Raw genomic sequence first — 20,724 nt, forward strand, 5'->3', positions numbered from 1 at the left:
GCCACTATAAGTCTGACAGTACTACTTTAAGGTAGAGTTGAGTAAATAATTGATTTTGTATTTAGATGGCTGTTTTGAAAAATTTAGAAAAAAATCAATCAATTGAAAATGTCTTTCAGGCTGAACAAAATATAGTGTTCAATCTAAAACATTTTGTTGCTGGGCATTTTTTAAAGGGCTACATATACAAGTGACTAGAGGGGGAGGAGAAAGAGGTGTGGGTAATGGTGACTCCCACAAACTTTAGCCCACTTGTTAGGGCTTTCATCCAGAATGTGGGAGACCAGGGTTCAACTTCCCCCGATCCTACATTTGAAGAAGAGATATGAATATGGATCTTACATTGCAAGAGTTTGCCCCACACTCTTCCATTGTGTGTCTAAATTAAACAGCCACTGAAACAGACATAGAATCATAGAATATTAGAACTGGAAGGGACCTCGAAATGTCATTAAGTCTAGTCCCCTGCCCTCATGGCAGGACCAAGCACTTTCTAGATAATTGCTGACAGATGTCTACCCAACCCGCTCTTAAATATCTGATGGAGATTCTGCAACTTCCCTAGTCAATTTACTCTCATGTTTAACCACCGGACAGGAAGTTTTCCCAACGTCCAACCTAAACTTCCCTTGCTGCAATTTAAGCCCATTGCTTCTTGTCCTGTCATCAGATGTTAAGAAAAATACTTTTTTTCCCTTCCCCCATGACACCTTTTTAGATACTTGAAAACCGCTATCATGTCCCCTCTCAGTATTCTTTTTTCTAAACTAAACAAGCCCAATTCTTTCAATCTTCCCCCATAGGTGATGCTTTTTAGACCTTTAATAATTTTTGTTGCTTTTTTCTGGACCTTCTCCAATTTCTTCCACATCTTTCTTGAAATGCGGTGCCCAGAAATAGACACAATACTCCAACTGAAGTCTAATCAACAAAGGGGTCCCATGTCTCAGATGAATACTCTAACCATTAGCATAAAGAATCAGATTCTCTCTCTGGCCACATGATTAATTATATAAAGGGGAATAGCTTCAACTCAAGGCTCTGAAAAAGACCCATCACGGACTACCAATTGATTAGAACAGTCTTCCACAACATAGGAGACTTAAGTTTCACATCCCTGCTCCAAAGACTTATTATTTAGTCAGGGTGAGAGATACCCACACCATAATATCTGATAGCTCTGATTATCAAATTCATGGTCCATTTTGGTCAACATCATAGGATTAAAAAATAATAATAATAAAAAAAAAATCAATAGATTTCATGATGTTAGCTATTTGAAATTTCAGAATGTTATAAGAGTAGGAGATTCAAGTTGGCCAGCAGCTGCACAAACTGAGGATGGCATGGTATGGTATTTCTGCACTTCCGTTTGCAGAGTTGGGTCCTTGGTCAGCGCCTGTTATCCAGTCGCCCAGCTCTAAATTCAGCAGCACTGAAAAGGTGGCATATGGTATTGCTACCATTAATTCTGTGCAGGGGTCGCCCTAGACTAGCTGCCAGCACCTGGTGCCCTAGGCAAACCATGCAATTGGCACCCCCATCTCCAAACCCCTCAATGATACTGCATCGCCATTTGGCACCCCATTTAACTTGGGGCCCTAAGCGACCTCCTAGTTCGCCTATATAGACTGACCGCTCCTGATTCTGTGCTGCTGCTGGCAGGGCTCTGACTTCAGAGCGGAGAGCCTGCTGGAAAACAGATGCTGCTCTCTGGCTGACCAGCTCTAAAGGCAGCACAGAAGTAAGGGTGGTTATATTACAGCTATCCTGAAATAACCTTATGACCCACCCACCCCACAACTCCTTTTTGGGTCAGAACCCCAATTTGAGAAACACTGGTCTGCCCTGTAAAATCTATTTAGTAGAAGGTAAAAGCATACAAAAAAAAACCACCTAATTTCACAGTCTATAATAATGTTTTTCATGGTCATGAATTTGGTAGGGAGCTATTGATATTTCCCCAGACACTGGGCTAATCTCCTGCAATCTAGGAGACCCAAATTCAAATCTCTTTTCCACAAGGCAGAAAACTGACATCACAGTCTCCCACATCACAGTTGAGTGCCCTATCTACTAAACTACAAGTTGTAAGATGGACAGTGGCACCTCCTCCACGTGCCATTTTTTGTGAATGGTGCCTCATCCATCCCCTCCCCTCCAAAAAAAGATGCAACTCAAGTAAAATTCATGTCAATACCACAAATGCTTTGTGTCCTGAAAACTTAATTTTTTGGTAAATTTACAATTTGCCAATAAATATTAACCCAGCTCTACCTCAAGATTCCATTCATGTCAGACTAATACTAACCAACAACAATGAAAAAAGGTGACTCCCAAAAGGTTCCTATTTCCTAGTCTATCAAAAGGATTAAGTGCCCCAATTTTACCATTTCTGGAGTTCTCTCAGAGGGAAGATACAGTGGCATTTCCAGAAACCGCTGAATACTACAGCCTACAAAGACTTTTGAATCTTCTGATATTTATAACAGTTGTGTTTGTAGTCCATACACAAAAAAGGGCGAGATTCACAGGCTGCATCTCTTGAAACCCAACATAACACTAAGCATAGGGGGTGGGCAATAATTTTTGATGGGGAGCACTCTAAGAATTTGGTAAGTGGCCAAGGGCTACCCTTCTCCATGATAATAATGGTGACGGTGCAAAGACTGGGATGGGGGTTGGGATATAGGAGAAGGTTGTGACCTGGGACAGGGGTCTCGGGTGCAAGAGGGGATGCAGGATCTGGGAGGGGGTTGTGACATGAGACAGGAATGCAGGAGGAGATGCAGGGGTTTGGGTTGTGACCATGGGCAGGGGATTGGGGTGCAGGATCTGGGAGGGGTGTGTGACCTGAAGGAGGAATGTAGGAGGAGGATGCGGGGTCTGGAAAGGGTATGAGTACAGGAATGGAAGTGCTGAGGGTTGGGTTATGTGGGGTATGGGTGCAGGTGGAACCACGTGTGTTGCTCTGAACGCTGTGAGACTTGTTTCCAGCTAATGGTAGCTGTTAGATTGTACTGAGGGTGGGGCCATGTGAGAAGCCTCTCTCCCTTCCCCCTAGACACTCAGCATTCACAGAAGCACATGGCCCCGCATCCAGCTTTTCTGAGTGCCATGCAGTAGTGGGGAAGACAGGGGCCTGGCTGAGTCTCCAGCTGGGCCATGAGCTGGATCTGGTGGCTTAGCGAGCCGGATCCGCCCACAGGCCACATTTTGCCTGGCCCTGAACTGGAGTCACCCATATAACCAGCACGAAGTAGAAACAGCAAATCTAAAATGTGCAACAGCTATACTATATTGCTAACTACTAAAAAAGTTGTCCAAAATACCAACGTTTTTAGCTATTTCCAATTGGTTTCTGAGAAAAGTAGATCCAGGTAGACAGAGCAAGGTTGTTCATTTCTTAAGGAGACCAACCCATTGCTACATAGTCAGGCAGACAGGAACTTTGCTAGAAAATTCCAAGATTCTCACAAGACGCCAGGAACACAATAACCCAACAACAGAAATGCACACATCTCACCTGAATAACCTTATTTCATCTTTTATAGTACGTTAAGCATACATATTTAACAAACTTTTTAATTATTACCTTTCAATGACAACAGAGTTCTTTCTAATGAATTTGTAGCAGCAGCAGCTTCATCTCCCATAAAGATCTGTTGTAGGAATGTATCTGTGTGATGATTCCATAAGGAACAGGCAAAACTATAAATTCCAGATGCTAACTGTAAATAAAAAGCAGTACATATGAACTGCAATATTTAACACCAGTATAATAAATGTATAGATTCAGATCTTTAAGGCCAGAATGAAATGTTAAATCTAGCCTGATCTCCATAACACAGACAATAATCACCCCACATAATAGCTTGTTTGATTAAAAAAAAAAAGCTTCCACAAAAATCCAGTTTTCATTTGAAAACAGATAAAGAAATAAAGAATCCCCCACTTCCCTTGATAAGCTGTTTCATTGATTAAAAATTAGGGTTGTCATTCTGTAGTGATGATGCACATTCAGTCTAGACAGCAGTAGGAGTTGTCAGACATTTTATTTAAAAAACAACTTGGCTGTAACCTGGTTAAGGGAAGTGGGGAAAAGTTCTGCCATTCCTGACCAAGAGGGGGCACACACTGAGACAGCAAAACAGTAAGTAGCCTCCTGTCCCAAACCTTCCCACTTCCAGACATTGACTGAAGTGCCAGACAGGGTGGAGAGAACTTGCCCCAGGAATGCTGAGGGACAGTGGCCTGGTGGTGGGGGGAGAAGAGGGAGAGAACACGGCTCTGGCCCCCAGCCTCCTGAATGCCCCCCCACCCGCATCCTAAAGGCCCTGACCTGAAGGACCCATGAAATGCTGGGTAAGTCTGTCATATATAAGTGTAGGCCTGAAAAAAATTTTAAGTGATAATTATTCTAAGTAGTAATATTTGTAGTCATTTTGTTAATATATACGATGTGCTGTGAATTAGCAAGAAGAAATAGTTTTTGGTTCTCGTTTTATTTTTAGAAGTAGTAAGAAGAAATTGTTTTTACTAAGGATAGGATGGCTTAGCTCTGCTTTGCCCTGTAAGAAAGCTTATTTTTGAAATTATGTATTGTTCTTTGTGTGAGTGGAGGAATGTATAGTATGCTAATAGGTAAGAGACTGGAGGCAGCCTTGACTACTTTGTGATTAATGACTCCGGTGTGACACAGCAGAGCTCACAGACATGTAGGGGAACTTTCTGCTATAAAAGAAGAGTGTATTGTCATGCATTCAACAGAGGCCCAAGCTCTCCTTCCCTCAAGTGCAGTTTTAACTGGTCACTGAAACTAATCAAGCAATACTAAGACTAGTAATTATCAGCTCCAGCTACAGAACCTTTGGGGGAGGAAGTAAGCATATTTTGATTTCAATTCATAAATTGTAGTCATAATAAACATTACGTATTGCCTTATCCCCTTGTGCGTCTTATAAGCATAACATAGGAAATAACCACTTACGACACCCTATCGACATGTACACTTCCCATGTACCCACTTCAACAGTCAATCACGAACGTTTATAAACAACTATGTAAAATAGCATTTCTACTCTTCTCCTAAGCCCAAAACACTACATGCTGCATTATTAAAACTGCTACTTACGTCATAAAAAAGTTTCCTATCTGCAGCCAGTCGTTTAGATGCCAGCGTCTTTGTAACATGATAAAAAGTAAGTAATGCTCTGTGTTGCCGGAGGTCATCTTGGACTTTCACTGATTCTAGAAGAGTAGGAATAAGCTCTGGCCACTGTCTAGGGCAATCCAACCTAGCAACTTTAGCAATCAATACAGAGATCTGAGTGGCTATCTGCAGGGGAAAAAAAAGTTACAAAGCAGACATATATAAGGCATGGGTAAATTTAATGTTCACATTCCAAAAATATAACTGTTATATTTAAGACACCTGTTAGTAAAATTTTAAGCTAGCTAGTTAGCTGAGACCTCAACCAACATTTTAATGTATTACTGGGTTTTACAGGGCCTCTAGAGACTCATTGTGCACATTTTAGCCGCCTTATTCTATGTAGTTAGGATTCAGTAATTTAGAGACCACTCTTGGCCTAGTGAAAAGTTTTTAATCTGACCTCATTTCTCTTCCTGTTTAATTGTATTTTGTTTTTTCTATACATACATACACACACACACACACACACACACACACACAGAAGATAAACATATATACAGAAATCTAGATAGTATTAACAATACTCATGGCCGTCATCAGCATAGGATAGAACGTGACTGGGCAAAATATGGTCCATGGCTGGATCCAGCCCACGGGAGCCACAGGCTGCTCCCTGCCTGCCCCGCCCCACCCCTTCTCAGCACTCAGTAAAAGTAGTTGCAGAGAGCCAAGTGTGCCTCTGTGAATGCCAAGAGCCCAGGGGGGAGATGACAGAGGCATCTCACACTGCTGCAACCCCAGTAGCTCCCATTGGCTGGTTTCCAGCCAATAGCAGTTGCCTATTTTCAGGACAGGCAGCATATGCAGTATTCCTCCCTCCTCAGCCCCTGGGCTCACAGCATTCTGTTCAGAACATCAAACATAGCCCCTGAACCCTGCACCACACAGGGGTGTGGAGGCAGAGACCGTACCTAAGTAATCTGGTGTGCTGATGACCGAGTCACGCAAGTGTCTCCCAGCCAAAGCCTGCCTCTGGCACCCCAGCCCTTCCCTCCCTTCCCCAGCCTTCTGCACCTCATCTCCATGTAACTCAAAACTTCTGCACCCCATGCCCATGTCCCCTGCTCCAGTCCCCATAAACCCTCCCAGACCCTGTACCTCCTCCTGCACTCCAGCCCCAGCCTACAGCCTCCTCCCAGACACTTCACTGCCTATGCATACACCCCTCTCCCAGACCAGAATCCTCTCCTGCCCCCATACACCCTCCCAGACTCTGCACCCCAATCCTCTGTCCCAGGTTACAACCCAAACCCCTGTACCCTTACCCAAGGTTACAATCCCCTCCCAAACCCTGCACTCCCAAGACACTTACTCCAGGTCACAGTCACCTCCTTCACCCAAACTCTCTCTCAGAACCCACACCTCAGTCCCTTACCCTAAGATCACTTCTGCACCCAACCTCCATCCCCGTCTCAGCACCTCCTCCAATAATATAATGGAACAGTCAGGTCTCAACCACTTACCAAATTCTTGGAATTGCCCCCAATCAAATATTATTGCCCAGCCCGGTATAGAAGCACCAATTCCTAGTTCTAAATAGGGCCTTTTTAATCTTCATTTGTATAGTTGATCAAGGACTTAGCTTGCTAGTCTTCTTCAAGTAGCTGTAACTTGTCCTAGTGCCCCCTCAGATTTTCCATGGACAACTTTTTTTGGGGAGGGGAGGCAGAGGGAGAGGGATTATGGGTTGGATTTGTGAGCAGAACTCATCACCCTTTTATAGGAGCAGCCAGTCTGTACAAATTTAAAACAAAAGAAGTTGGAGTATGTCTGTGTAAGTCAATAGAACTACTTGTGGTTAAACACATCTATATGTGCTTTGCTAAATCAGAACTTGAGCTTGCAGTAGGAAGAGTCAGACAAGTTCAAACACCAGTATTGCTCCTTCACTCCATCCAAACAGACTTCTTCCAGTCAGGAAGTTCCCAACCAGCCTAAGAGAACTAAAAGCAAGATATAGTTACAGAGGGAGTATTCAAGGGCAAAACCTGTTTCATTGCTTCTTTAATTTTTCCAACTAAGTTTTGGTCTCTCCAATTTCCCTTGAAATGCTCCTTTCTGGCAGGTTTTTATTATGTCTTTGGCATTAGAAGGAGGTAATTTCTGGGTCAAATTCAGATCCTGTTTTCTCTTCCTTCCCAAAAGCAGCATAAAGGGTGAAAAGGAACCGGAAGGCTGTCAGCAAATTAGGTAGATCTGTAGGGTAGCCTATAAAGAGTATTTGTAAGGGTTGGTTTTCTAAGTATCAGAATCAGCTTGCTAGTATCCACAGAAACACATTGTTTCTTTGTTCTCTCCATATGGCTGATATATTCCTGGTGTGCAGGGTTGAGACCCTCAACATATCTTGTAGTTTTCCAAAGTCAGAAGCTCTACAACTCAGATAGTAACAGTCTACCTACTTAATTTGCATGCACACACACCTTTTTGTATCATTTAAATCTGTCTGAGTTTTCATTTCACAACCTTAAGAACCACATAAGCATGACTGTGTAAAGTTCATGTTACAGCCCTGCTGTCAGAAAACAATGAACACTGTTCACCAAGAAACTAATCCACCAAAACAAGCTATACTGTTATCCACAATAAATATACCAGACAGACAGTAAGGTAGATTTCAGGCACTTTGGTATTATTAGTGAAAAATGCTTGTGAATTAAGATACAAAAGAAACTTCATCTCTTACTATGAAAGACAAAAAGGTTTTAGTCCTTTTTAAAGGCACCTTTCTCCAAGCTCTGGCTATTTCACAAATTGATCAAAAATGGAAAAAGAGTTCAAATAGTTTAGTGAATAAAGTTTACACACATAGAATACATGATGTGATATAAAGTCTTACCCCAACCCCTGAGAAAGACAGAAATCAAAGTTCTGATGAAGATAATTCATACATTTTTCAATATAGGTCTTTTCAACAAGAAGCCTGTCATAAAGACAGGCACTGTGGTTCTTTCCCAATAAATCAACCCTCCTTATTGACCAGAGGCAACCTAGACAACCAAAGGATTAGAAGCAGAATGAGAAATTCTGCCCCTCTCAATAGAAACAAAATGATGTTTTTCGGTTTTCTTAGGGACATGGGTGCAAATGGCTGGGATATGCCAAATTGTTCTTGCTGGTTCTAAAATGGTTTCATTAACCAAATTCCCCCCCTCCCCCACACATACACAGACACACACACTTTGGCTGGATCTGGAAGACTGTAGGATCTGTAGCTCCTCTGCAGCTCTAAGTAACAGTCCCTGTAACTGTCTCTAGTCATGAAGGGGAAGGGGAAGAGATGAGGGAGGATGATATTGGAGTGACTGTTTCATCCAGAGATCCTGAGAATAGATCCAACTCATAATCATCCTTTCCCTTGGAGTCAGAAGGAATCTCTTGCTGTCTTCTCATAGTGGAAGAGTGGACTCCCTAACAGATTATGTCAACTCTGCAAAGTGGTACAAGTCCCACAGTCTCCAGGACAGGCACTAATTGGGGTCAAAGAGTGGTTGGGGAGATCCCTGTGGCATGGGGGTGGGCGTTGGTTCCAGACTGGTCCATGTCCCCTATCTGAAAAGGCATGCCTCAGTGGAAGAGGCAACAGTTCGTTGGGTGACTCCATGTCTCCTAAGAAAACAAGTATTCTGGATCTATCAGCGGGTCTCTCCATTGGAGGGAAACCATGGCTCGATGATGAGGTGAAAGAGACACCTCTCACAAACTGCATCTCTTGGTAGAATCTGAACCCTCTTCTGAGATAATGGCTTGTCTGTGTTAGAGAACAGGATCAGGAAAAGCCAAAATGTTGTTACGTGTAGAGTAAAACTTAGTTCTCTTCGGAGCACAAAAGGTCATGACTTATCCAAAATGACAGAGCCAGAGCAATTACAGTTTATGCCAAGAACATATGAATGGCCACACTGGGTCAGACCAAAGGTCCATCTAGCCTAGTATCCTGTCTTCTGACAGTGGCCAATACAGGTGCCCCCAGAGGGAATGAACAGAATAGGTAATCATCAAGTGATCCCACCCCTGTTGCCCATTCCCAGCCTCTAACAAACAGAAACTAGGGACACCATTCCTACCCATCCTGCCTAATAGCCATCTATGGACCTATCCTCCATGAATTTATCTAGCTCCTTTTTTAACCCTATTTAAGTCCTGGCCTTCACAACATCACAGTAGGGTAAAACAGAGCATTGCCACAGCTGGGTAAAGCAGAGCCAGTGCTACTCTTCATTGAGGCTCCCCTGTTTGGCTACTGTCAGCGCCACTGTTCTCTGCATTGTAGGCTTAAGTTGGTACTAGAGGCACCACCTTCACTGGAACATGGTGTAGTAGTGATGGAGACTGTTGTATATTGGGTTGTAGATATAGATCTTGTTGTTATGGTAACTGAGTAGGTCACTGGGGTCAGCCCAGCTAGTCTGGGCTTGTTCTGGTGAGTTCTGTGCTATGCAATAAAATGGACACTTGCACCTACTCCAGCTCTCTGCCTTTCCACTGATTTCTTCCTATGCTCTGAAACTCCCCACGACATAAGAGACCTGAATTTGGGGGGTCCCTTGTCATGCAACCTAGTTGGGGCTACTATAAGATGGGTACGTAACTAGCTAGACAATAATGTTGCATAAAAAAGCCTCTGCCTGAGTTCACTAGATTTACATACATGGATTTTCTAAAGCTACACCATACTGTAAGGTCTAAGGTTTTAAAATGCAACTTATTGTGAACCTTATCAATCTTTGTAATCTGTGTAACTCTCAAATTTACTGTAAACTGCAACTTTGTAATCTTTGTAACATGTAGCCACCTTGCTTGTAACTTTCCCTAAGCTGCATTCTTCCCTGAGTGAATGGAGAGAGAGTGTGAGTGTGTTTGAAGAAGGCTTGGAACAATGGACCACATGACAATGAGTCATCACAGTAAGGGCATGCTCCCTGCTGGATAAAGGGAAGTCTAGGCATGCTCCCTGATGACAAGGTGAATGAGTCACAGGAGCCATTCAGACACTATATAAAGAGAAGGAGCACATGTGAGATGCTCTCTTTTTCCTTCCACTGATCCTGAGAAGCTCCCCTCCAGTGTCTTTCCTCCTGACCAGCTTCCCCAGCCATGATGAGCAGACAGACCCTCCAGGATCCACATGCCTTGGCTCCTTCTGCAACCCATATGTCTGTGTAAGTGTGTGATTGCCTGAGGGCAGGAATGAATGGGTGTGAATGAATGGAGGGATGTGTGCTTGCTTGCTTGCCTCTCTGTGTGTGTGTGTGTGTGTGTGTGTGTGTGTGTGTGTGTGTGTGTGTGTGTGTGTGTGTGTGTGTGTGAGAGAGAGAGAGAGAGAGAGAGAGACTTCTATCTTCTTTAGCTTATACCTCTTTAGTTTTACCTAGTGGAAATAAACCCATACTAGTGTAACCCTGGGTGGTCTCCAGTGAGAATATCTTTGGTGTAACAAATAACTACTCTCTGAGAACAGTTGATGGTTCACAATCATGCTGGAAGGGCATAACAAGAGGGATTCTGCAGGGGTCTGTTTTGGGACTGGCTCTGTTCAATATCTTCATTAATGATTTAGATGATGGCATAGAGAGTCCGATTATTAAGTTTGCAAATGATACAAAGTTGGGAGGAGTCTGTAGCTGCAAGTGCTTTGGAGGACAGGGCCAAAATTCAAAATGATCTGGACAAACTAGAGAAATGGTCTGAGGCAAACAGGATGAAGTTTAATAAGAACAAATGTAAAGTACTCCACTTAGGAAGGAACAATCAGTTTCACACATACAGAATGCAAAGTGATTGTCCAGTTCTGGGCACCACATTTCAAGAAAGATGTGGAATAATTGGAGAAGGTCCAGAAAAGAGCAACACAAATGATTAAAGGTCTAGAGAACAAGACCTATGAGAGAAGACTGAAAGAATCGGGCTTGTTTAGTTTAGAAAAAGAGAAGACTGAGAGGGAGACATGATATCAGTTTTCAAGTATCTAAAAGGGTGTTACAAGGAAGAGAGAGAAAAAATTTTCTCCTTGGCCTCTGAGGATAGGACAAGAAGCAATGAGCTTAAATTTCAGCAAGGGTGGTTTAGGTTGGACATTAGGAAAAACTTCCTGTCAGAGTGATTAAACACTGGAATAAATTGCCTAGAAGGATTGTGGAATATCCATCAGTGGAGAGATTTAAGAGCAAGATAGACAGACAGACACCTGTCAGGGATGATCTAGACCAGGGCTACTCAACTTTGGAAGCCCCAGGGGCCACAATGATACTCGCAGCACATGCCAAGGGCCACAACTTAAGTGTGGTTGCATATGCATGCAAATATATATGCAAATATATACAAATAGCTTCTTTCACACTGACGGACATGAATACAAAACACTTCCCACAATTCCCCAGCACTCCTGGCATTTCCTCCCTGGGGGCTAGAAACACCGACACCCTGTACCTGTCTGTTCCAGCCAACCAGCCCATCCACTTGCATCTTTCAATGCTCATCCCGCCTGGGAGACGCTGAGATGCTTCGCCATTGTGGAGCGTGTTCCTAGTGGATGCCATGTTCTAAGGATCCCAGCCACGGGCCACGTGCTGAGCCCCACGAAAACCCAAACACACTGTGGGCTACAAGCAAACGAGCCACGGGCTGCATATGGCCCACGGGCTGTGTGTTGAATAGCCCTGATCTAGACAGTACTTGGTCATTCCTTGCTCTCACGGAAGGACCTCTTGAGGTCCCTTCCAGATCTTGAATTCTGTAATCCTGAGGCTTAGGATGTTCTATGTCCTCATGGGATGAGTGGGAAGATTTGCTTGACTTATGCAGGGTTATACCCAACTTCTTTTAAGAGGTTTTGGAGGAGGATTTGCTTTTGTTTTTATGAGAATGCTTCTGCCCTCCCAACAAAATCCCAATGGGGGATCATTGGGAATAAATTCCTTGGCTCCTAACTCAGACCTCATGACAACATGTATACTCCTTGCTGAGTCAGGTTTATGCACTGGAAGTATTGGAACGGGGGAGAGGGGGTGTCCCCCAATCTGAATTTGATTGCTTTCTCCATTAAGCATTTCATAAGACCAAGTTTCCACCTCCATGGAAAAAGAGCAACATATATCGCACCTTGTCACAATTCAGGATGTTAAGTAACGGGTAACTGACTAATCGAATAGTCCATGTATTTTTGCATGGACTATTCAATTAGTCAATAAAGCACCCCTGCCTTTGAGGTGTAGCAACAGCCTGTTGCTACACTTCAAAGGCAAATACACCACATGGAGCTGAAGCTGGGCTCCCTGTGGCATTTCAAAAAGGCAATGCCGCACAGAGCCTGCAGTCAAGCTGGGGAGTCCCCAGATGATCCCAGGCTCCACACAGCTCTGCTGCTTTGAAATGCTGTGAGGAGCCTAACCCCAGGCTCCTCATGGCATTTCAAAGCGTCAGCGCTGCACCGAGTCCCAAGCTGATCACCAGGCTCCCTGGCATTTCAAAGCAGCAGCGCCGCATGGAATCCCGAGCTGATCCCCAGGTGAATGCATGGAGTCCCCAGCTGATCTTGGGCTCCAAATGGCACTGCTGCTTTGAAACCTCACATGCAACCTGGGGACACCCCACCTGACCCGGGCCGCATGTGGCGTTTTAAAGCAGCAGCACTGCATGAAGCCCAGGGTCTGGCCCCAGGCTTCAAGCGACACTGCTGCTTTGAAGTACCCCTTCTTCTTCCCCCCACCTCACTGTCTCTATCTGATAGAGGCAACAAGGGGGAGGGAGGGAGGGAAGCATCTAGTTGACTATCCTGTTGACTATCTGATAAGCATTTGCTTATCAGATAGTTATGACAAATAATGCTGCCTGTAAAATTGCTAAGTGAGAAGAAGTGTTGGTAAGAAGCCTGGAACCCTAGGCATAGTTCAACAGGTCCATCAATACAGAGGGCAAATAGGGCAAAGAGGCGAGGCCAGGCCATCAGCTCCCCTATAGCCCAGTACCTGTAATGGGGTACTGAGGGAAGGGACAAGAAAATCTAACTAAAAACTAAAAACTAAAATACAATTCTCAATTATTTACAAAATATATACATATGTATTTACAGACTAAAGAATAAAGGAAAATTAAGTTATGGAGGTACTAGCACAGGCCTTGCAGCAGTATCAAGGAACTTGTTAGTCTCCCCTGCCTTGTATCTCCATCGTTAGAGACATGAGGAGAAAGGGAAACATGTATTGTCTTCTCTGACTTTGGGCATGTGAATCACATTTGTATTCATACTGGAATACTGATGAGGACCAGCACTCCAAGAATGAGTCTTTATTGTATCTCAGACAAACGCAAAAGTGCAAAAATTAATTGTTTTAAACACAAGGAGATACAAATGTAACAATTCTGAAATAAGAGGGTGTAGGTATGGTAATCTATTCACATGAAGAAAAACTTAGTATTTAAGAAGAAAATAATACTGTGAAAAAGCTCACATCCCACATCAACGTGAAATACTATCTGAATATGAAAAAAGGAATATCGGAAGTTCTATCACATCTCATTTTTAAAACTTCACTACAAAAATTTTACATTCCAATAAGAGCACTTGTTAAGAGAGTAATTAATCATTCATTTCATTACTAACCTGATTCACTGGTTCATTGAAGTTGGTAATGAGTCCAGCACGCAATGTAGATTTCTCCTCTTCCAAAAGAGCACTGTTATTATAAGATGTTTAATTAACATACTGTATTTTTCAAAGCTCCTAACTTTTAACGTATATTTACAGAGAATTATTCGATAGCAAGTGTCAGTTAAAAAAAAAATCAAAGACCCAGATGGATAAAAAACATTTTTTTTAAATCAAAGTATTGGATTTCTTAATTTAATATATTTAAATTCTTTTATTCACATTAAATACAAATTTACTTTTCAAAAATAAACCTATTGAATATCAATGTAGCACTTTAAAGACTAACAAGATGGTTTATTAGATGATGAGCTTTCGTGGGCCAGAAGCTCATCATCTAATAAACCATCTTGTTAGTCTTTAAAGTGCTACATTGTCCTGCATTTTGCTTCAACTACCCCAGACTAACACGGCTACATTTCTATCACTATTCTATTGAATATCAAATTTGAAATCTACAACTTATCGTAAGGCATATATTTATAATCTACTAAAATCTTTTTTCAGTTAAACAAAATAGAATACTAAGCAGTAGACAGTTTGTTGCCAAGTTTAAAAAAAGTCAGATCACTGAACAGCTAGAAGTCACTGATTAAGCACCTGGAACCACATTATGATGAGGTACCAAACCAACTTGTCACAGCAACAGTCTCTGCTGCAGGTGCAGTAAGAATATTTCCTTCCTTTAAGTTTCTTCAACTAGTTCAGCTCAATGACTAGTTCATTCAAAGTTAAGAAACCACTTAGGAAAGTAAGAAAGGCTGTTTCTTCAAAACTAGGTATGAGAGCATGAGATTTACTAGTTCTAAAATATTCCAGGACATGATGACCTAAAAAAATAACACTTCCGTTCATTAAGGATAATATCTCCTTTGATTAATAAATAAATAGAAAACACAAAATGTGCTCTAATATTTTGTTCTTAGTACCTACCACATTTAAGGTAATTTTATTTAATTAATAAAAATGAAATGCTGATTTTGTGCAGGCTCAGCTGAATTTAAATTTCCTTCCAAATAGAAATTAACACAAATCACAGGTAAAAAGTTAATAATTTATTTTTTTAAAATGCATCATTTAACATAAACATGTAAAAATTCACAATTTAAATATATATAAATTAAGTTAAGCTATAGAACTCCTTAATTAAATATGTGCACATGAGAATATCCTCTTGGTTATAAATAAATAACATCAAATTTAGTGAAAAGAGATTATTTACTTGCAAAATAATGGTTAGTAAACAATGAGAAACAACTTTTTTGGTAAGAAAACTAATGGGCTGTGCCCCCTGCTCACTATGCTTGCCAGCCCTACCTCTTTCTGGGGGTAGGTATATGACCAGGAGGAGGGGGCAGGAGCAGGCTGGGGGGAGGGCGCAAGAACAGGGGAAGATGCAGGAGCAGACTGGGAGTAGATGTCTGGCCAGGGGGAAAGAGCAGGAGCATGCTGGCAGTGCAGAGTCTTGGCAGAAGGGCTGATGGGGGAGGTCAGGTTTGGATGGCAAAGGAGATGCAGGGCTGCCTGAGGGGGAGAAGGGATGGGCTCAGAGGGGACCCAGCAGAACCCAGAGTGGGGGGTCGGGCTCAGAGGAGCCACAGGGCTGTCCCGCAGGGGGGGGAGGGGTCAAGCTTGGATGTCAGAGGGGACAGTGTTGCCCAGGGGAGGGTTGGGCTTGGATAGCGGAGGAGACCAGCACAGCTCAGGGGGATGGAGGGACAAGGGTTCAGATGGTGATGGGGATCTGACACGGCCCAAGGAGAGGGGGGATTCGGGCTCAGATGGTGGAGGGAACCCAAACCCAGCAGCTCCTCCCAGCGGCGCTGCCCCCTGTCCCCCAGGGCATAAAGCAAGAGCCAGAGCAGGCCTTGCCCAGAGGGGACAGTGTAGAGGCTAGCCACAGCAGGTGGCTGAGGGGGTGGAAGTGGAGGCAGAGGTAGGCCGTGGCATGAGGACACAGATGATGTGATGACATCACTCTACCGTCCCGCAGGAAATTTTAGATTAGATATAGCAAGACATAACTTAAAAAGTACAAATGCAAAATATAATTATACTCAATTATTTAAATCAAGATTTCCTGCTTGCAAATTCAAATCAAGATTAAAATCAATTATTTAAATTACTCTGATTTAAATCACTCTATCCTGAAAAGACCATTTCCATTTCAGTTTCATATATCTGATTAGAAGAAGAATATTTTCGTGCATATAGTTTTTTTCCAACTAACAAATTTCAGTCTGGTGAAGTATAAAAAGATTATTATTCAGGTCACTAACAATGGAGAAAAAGGAAAGACAGTAACAGGACACAAAGGTGGCCAAATACATGTACTTATGAGACCTTTTGTCATCAACTTTATATTGACTTCCAGCAGTGTATATAAATCATGTTGCAAGCGGGAGAGCAGGAGGTGGGAAAAGTACATAATACTCACAAACTTAGAACAGATTTATCTTGGTTACAATCCATTATTAACAGACTTAAACCCAACACATATATTCTTCTGAAAGTTATCAATGAGCATAATACAAATATAAAAACCAGGATCAAATTGACACTATGTATGAAATATTATGCACATAACTGTAATGTGATGTATAACAAGGAGGAATAAAAGCGTAAAGGGATTTAACACAAGTAAATAATTCTTTTTACTTTGTCTGTAAAGTTTTTTTTATAAGTAATTAAGCCCGTAAACACCTATTAGGTTATTAAATACTGTATCACTTTCACATAAAGTAAAATTAAGCTGTAATAAGCTTAACTGGAACATTTAAACAATATGTTCTACAAATGGTTTTCCTTGAAGTGTTCTGAGGGAGCTCCAATTTCTGGCCCAATGTAGATGGAAAAGGCCAAGGATTTTCATCTGCAGATGGAAATGACAGAGACCTGCACTTTTTCTGATGATTGGTTGGCATGCTTTAAGAAGTGACATGGTACCAGAAGAAACAGTCTGCTGATCATGAGGCCACGGAGAAATATTGTGTGCTTAAAAAGCTGATTCAGGAGCATGATATAACCCCAGAGAACATCTACAATGCTGCTGAAACAGGGCTCTTTTAGCATTGCCTGCTGTCTTCAACCCTTGCTGGTGCAGGTGAGTTTGGTGTGTGTGGATTCAAGAACAACGACTGCATCACTCTACTTACATGTGCAAATGTTACTGGCATACACAAAACCAAGTTGCTAGTGGTTTCAAAATTCAAGAGCCAAGAGCATTCAAGGGTACTCTCCATCTGCCAGTGGAGTACAAGGCATAGCCTTAATGCATGGATAGACAAGGACATATTTTTGGATTGGTTCTACCATATCCTTATTCCATCTGTGAAAGACCACCTGAAAGAACTTGAAGTGCCAGAAGACTCACAGGTTATTCTGGTTTTAGATATCTGTCAAGTTCACCCTTCTGAAGCAGAGCTTCTGTCTGGCAATATTTTCACGGTCTGCCTGCCTGCAAATGTCACTTCACTTATTTAGCCAGTGGAATGGGGAAATATTCAAAACTTAATAGTAACCTACAGAAGGAATTTTATGAGGAAGCTCCTCAATATTAAAGGAACAATCCAAGAGTTTCAGTCATGGCAAAGCATCATAGATGCAGTCTTCAATGCAGCATGTGCCAGGTCGGCTGTCAAGACAACTTTAAAGAGAGCATGAAGAAAATTGTGGGCAGAAGTGATATTTTGAAAAGCCCTGTGATGAAGAATTTCAAGGCTTCAACACAAAACAAAAAGGAGAGCACTACAGAAGATATTTGATGTGCTTCAATACAGTGACCCAATAAACCCAATCTCTAAACTGAAGGATAATGAAGCTGAAGACTGGGTAAATGTCGATCAAAGTTTAGATCAGTGGTCTCCAACCTTTTTATACCTAAGATTACTGTTTAAATGACAGAACAAGCCAAGATCTACTGTCCCTCCCCTTTCTATTCTTCTTTTCTCCATCACTTGTTATCCCCAATCCTTATACTGCTGCTTTTTTTCCCCAATGCTTCTGTAGAAAGAGGTTTTTCCAACATTTGGCCTGTCTAGACTGAACCAAATGTCAGAAAAACCCCTTCTTTTGGAAGCCCCCTTATTCCTCGTGGAAAGAGGAATATAGGGGTGCCCAAAAGAGCATGTTTGCTCTTCTACTAAAAAAAAGCGGAAAAACAAACGCATCCCCGGATGCAGAAGTGTTTTTCTGGGATATCTCCAGAATCCTGAAAAACTCCTGCAGTCTAGCCGTACCCTCGCTGGGTTGAGACAGGATGTGTAGTCTCTGGGGTGGGAATGAGGGATTTGGGTGTGGGAAGGGGTGAGAGGTACAAGTTCTGGGAGGAAATCTGGATGCAGGGGAGGTGGAGAAGGGGACGCTGTCTCGGGGAGGGGGTTCCAGGCTGGGCAGTGTTGGGGTACTAAGCAAGCCACAAGCTTGTGGATGTGAGAGTGCAGGAATTTGGGTTGGGGTATATGAGGGGCTCAGGGCAGGGGGTTCCAGTGTATGATAAGCTCAGATCTAGGGTCTGGGGGAAGAGGGAGTGCAGGAGTGGCTGTGGCCAGATGGGAGCTTGGTCCCAATTGGGGGTTTGTTGGTGAGGCTTCATTTTTAAATAAAATACTATATCAAACACAAAAAGTTTCTGCATTGTCTTTATGAGAAGGGCAGGAAACCTGTCTTGAGTCAGGGGTCACTGACCTACTGAAAAGTCAGTTGGGAGCAGGGGACATGGTACTGGAGAAGGGTGCTAGTGGGTGCTGGGGCAGGAAACAGGTTGACAGTGGGGGCAGGGTTCTGCGGCTGGGAGCAGGGGCGAAGGAACAGGGTGACGGGAGGGCAGGGGACAGGTTTCTGCAGCAGGGGAGAGGGTGCCAGTGGGGACAGAGTTCTGTGGCTGAGGGCAGGGGAGAGGAAACAGGGTGCCAAGAGGACAGGTTTCTGCAGCAGGGGGCCAGCAGGGGACAGGTTTCTGCAGCGGGGGGCAGAGGACCGGGGGCAACAGATTTCTGCAGAGGGGCAACAGGTGTCTGCAGCGGGGGCACGGTGCCAGTGGGGATTGGTTTCTGCAGCGGGGGGACTAGTTTCTGTAGTGGGGGACTGGTTTCTGCAGCGGGGAGAAGGTACCAGGGGGGCAGATTTCTGCAGCGGGTGGGGTGAGGGGGGAAGTTCTGTGGCTGGGGGCAAGGGAGAGGGAATAGGAGGGCAAGGGGGCAGGAGGGCAGAGGACAAGGTTCTGCAGTGGGGGAAAAGGTTCTGCAGCAGGGGGCAGGAACAGGGTTCGGGGGCAGGGGGCCAGGGAGTCCCCTACACCAGCCTCAGAGGGAAGCCTCTGTTGCGCACTCCCTCCAGGCCCAACCCCCCTGCCCCTCCGTGGAGGAAGGAAGCCCCGTGGTGTGCCTCCGCCGGCCCTTCCCCCCCGCGGAGCAGGGAAGCCCGCGCATGCACTCCCTCTGGGCCTGACTCCCCCCTCCCGCAGAGAAGGGAAAGCCTCTGGGGACTTGCCCGGTAAGTTCCCGCAACACCAGGGAGCTGGGGCAAGGAAACAGCTAGTGCATTTCCGGAACCCCCAGAAGTGATGCGCAGCTGTAGGACTTCCATCCGCCCCGCGGGAAGCTGTCACTACCTCCATTGTTGCTCGAGGTAGTAGAGGGGCTTCTTGGGGGTGGGGGGAAATGAGGCACCCAGAACGCCTAGCGATTGACTGGTTGGTGACCACAGGTTTAGATGTTACAAAAACCCTGACAGACTCTGAAATTACAGAAATGGTTGTCCATTCAGACAGAAATACCTGTACTGCAGATTACATAGATTCAGAGGAGGAAGACCATACTGTGAAGGAACCAAAGTCTTGGAAATTTTGGTGAAGTTTGCCAAGCAGCAGTCTTATTCTGCTCAGGAAGTCATGCAGCTGCACATTATCCAGAACAATGTCCTCAAGATAAGGCAACTAACTTACAGGAAGGCAAACCTCCACAAGATGCTTCAAAAAGCTTCTACGGCTTGTGCCAGTGATCCAGCACTAGGGATATTAAAAATTGATTAATTGACTAATTGAATAGTCAATGCATTTTGCATCAACTATTCGATTAGTCGATAGGGTGCCTCCACCTTTGAAGTGTAGCAACAGCCTTAGAGCTGCTGCTACACTTTAAAGACAAGAGTACCACATGGAGCCCAGGGTCAGCTGGAGACACACCTCCACCCCCCACCCCCGTTGACCCCAGGCTGCACATGGCGTTTCAAAGTGGCAACACTGCGTGGAGCCTGGAAGCGGCTGGGGTCTCTTCCGCTGACCCCGGACTCCATGCAGTGCTGCTGCTTTGAAACACTGCAGGGAGCCCAGCATTAGGTTCTATGTGGTGTTTCAAAGAGGCAGCGCCGCACGGAGCCCAGGGTCATCAGGGGAGTTCCCAGCTGATCCTGGGCTCCATGCAGCGCTGCCACTTTGAAATGCCACCTGCAACCTTGGGACACCCCAGCTGGCCTCAGGCTGCACAAGGTGTTTCAAAGTGGCAGCACTGCATGGAGCCTAGGGGCTGGCCCCAGACTCCATAAGGCATTGTTGCTGTGAAGTACACCCTCCTCCCCCGCCCCCGCCCCCTAGCTGCCTCTTTCAAGGGGAGAGAAGTGACTAGTCAACTAGCCTGTCAACTATCTGGTAAGTATTTGCTTATTGGATAGTCGACTAGTCATTCACATCCCTATCCAGCACCATCAACCTTAACAGCAGAAGTTGTTGATATTGATGACCCTGAGGTATAGGAGCAGTAAATTACAGTAGTGGATACAGTAATATTGTAGTGATAAAAGTTGTAGTGTATATACTGTACTAATAAAGTTAAAAGTTGTAGTATTAAATCTGGTTATTTCATTC

General features: G+C 43.9%; 1 protein-coding gene across 5 annotated transcripts in view; it reads right to left on the reverse strand.

The window, feature by feature from the left end:
- IPO11 (importin 11) overlaps positions 1–20,724 on the reverse strand; it is a 252,471-nt gene that overhangs the window by 195,664 nt on the left and 36,083 nt on the right. For all 5 annotated transcript variants that reach the window (XM_075932406.1, XM_006134432.4, XM_006134434.4 and 2 more), the window contains exons 4-6: positions 13,818–13,890; positions 5,135–5,338; positions 3,596–3,731 (exon numbers count right to left, since the gene is read on the reverse strand). In XM_075932406.1, coding sequence (XP_075788521.1) covers positions 3,596–3,731; positions 5,135–5,338; positions 13,818–13,890 — 413 coding nt within the window. The remainder of the gene's footprint in view (positions 1–3,595; positions 3,732–5,134; positions 5,339–13,817; positions 13,891–20,724) is intronic.

The sequence above is a fragment of the Pelodiscus sinensis genome, chromosome 6 (genome assembly GCF_049634645.1).
Source record: "Pelodiscus sinensis isolate JC-2024 chromosome 6, ASM4963464v1, whole genome shotgun sequence".
NCBI lineage: Eukaryota > Metazoa > Chordata > Testudines > Trionychidae > Pelodiscus > Pelodiscus sinensis.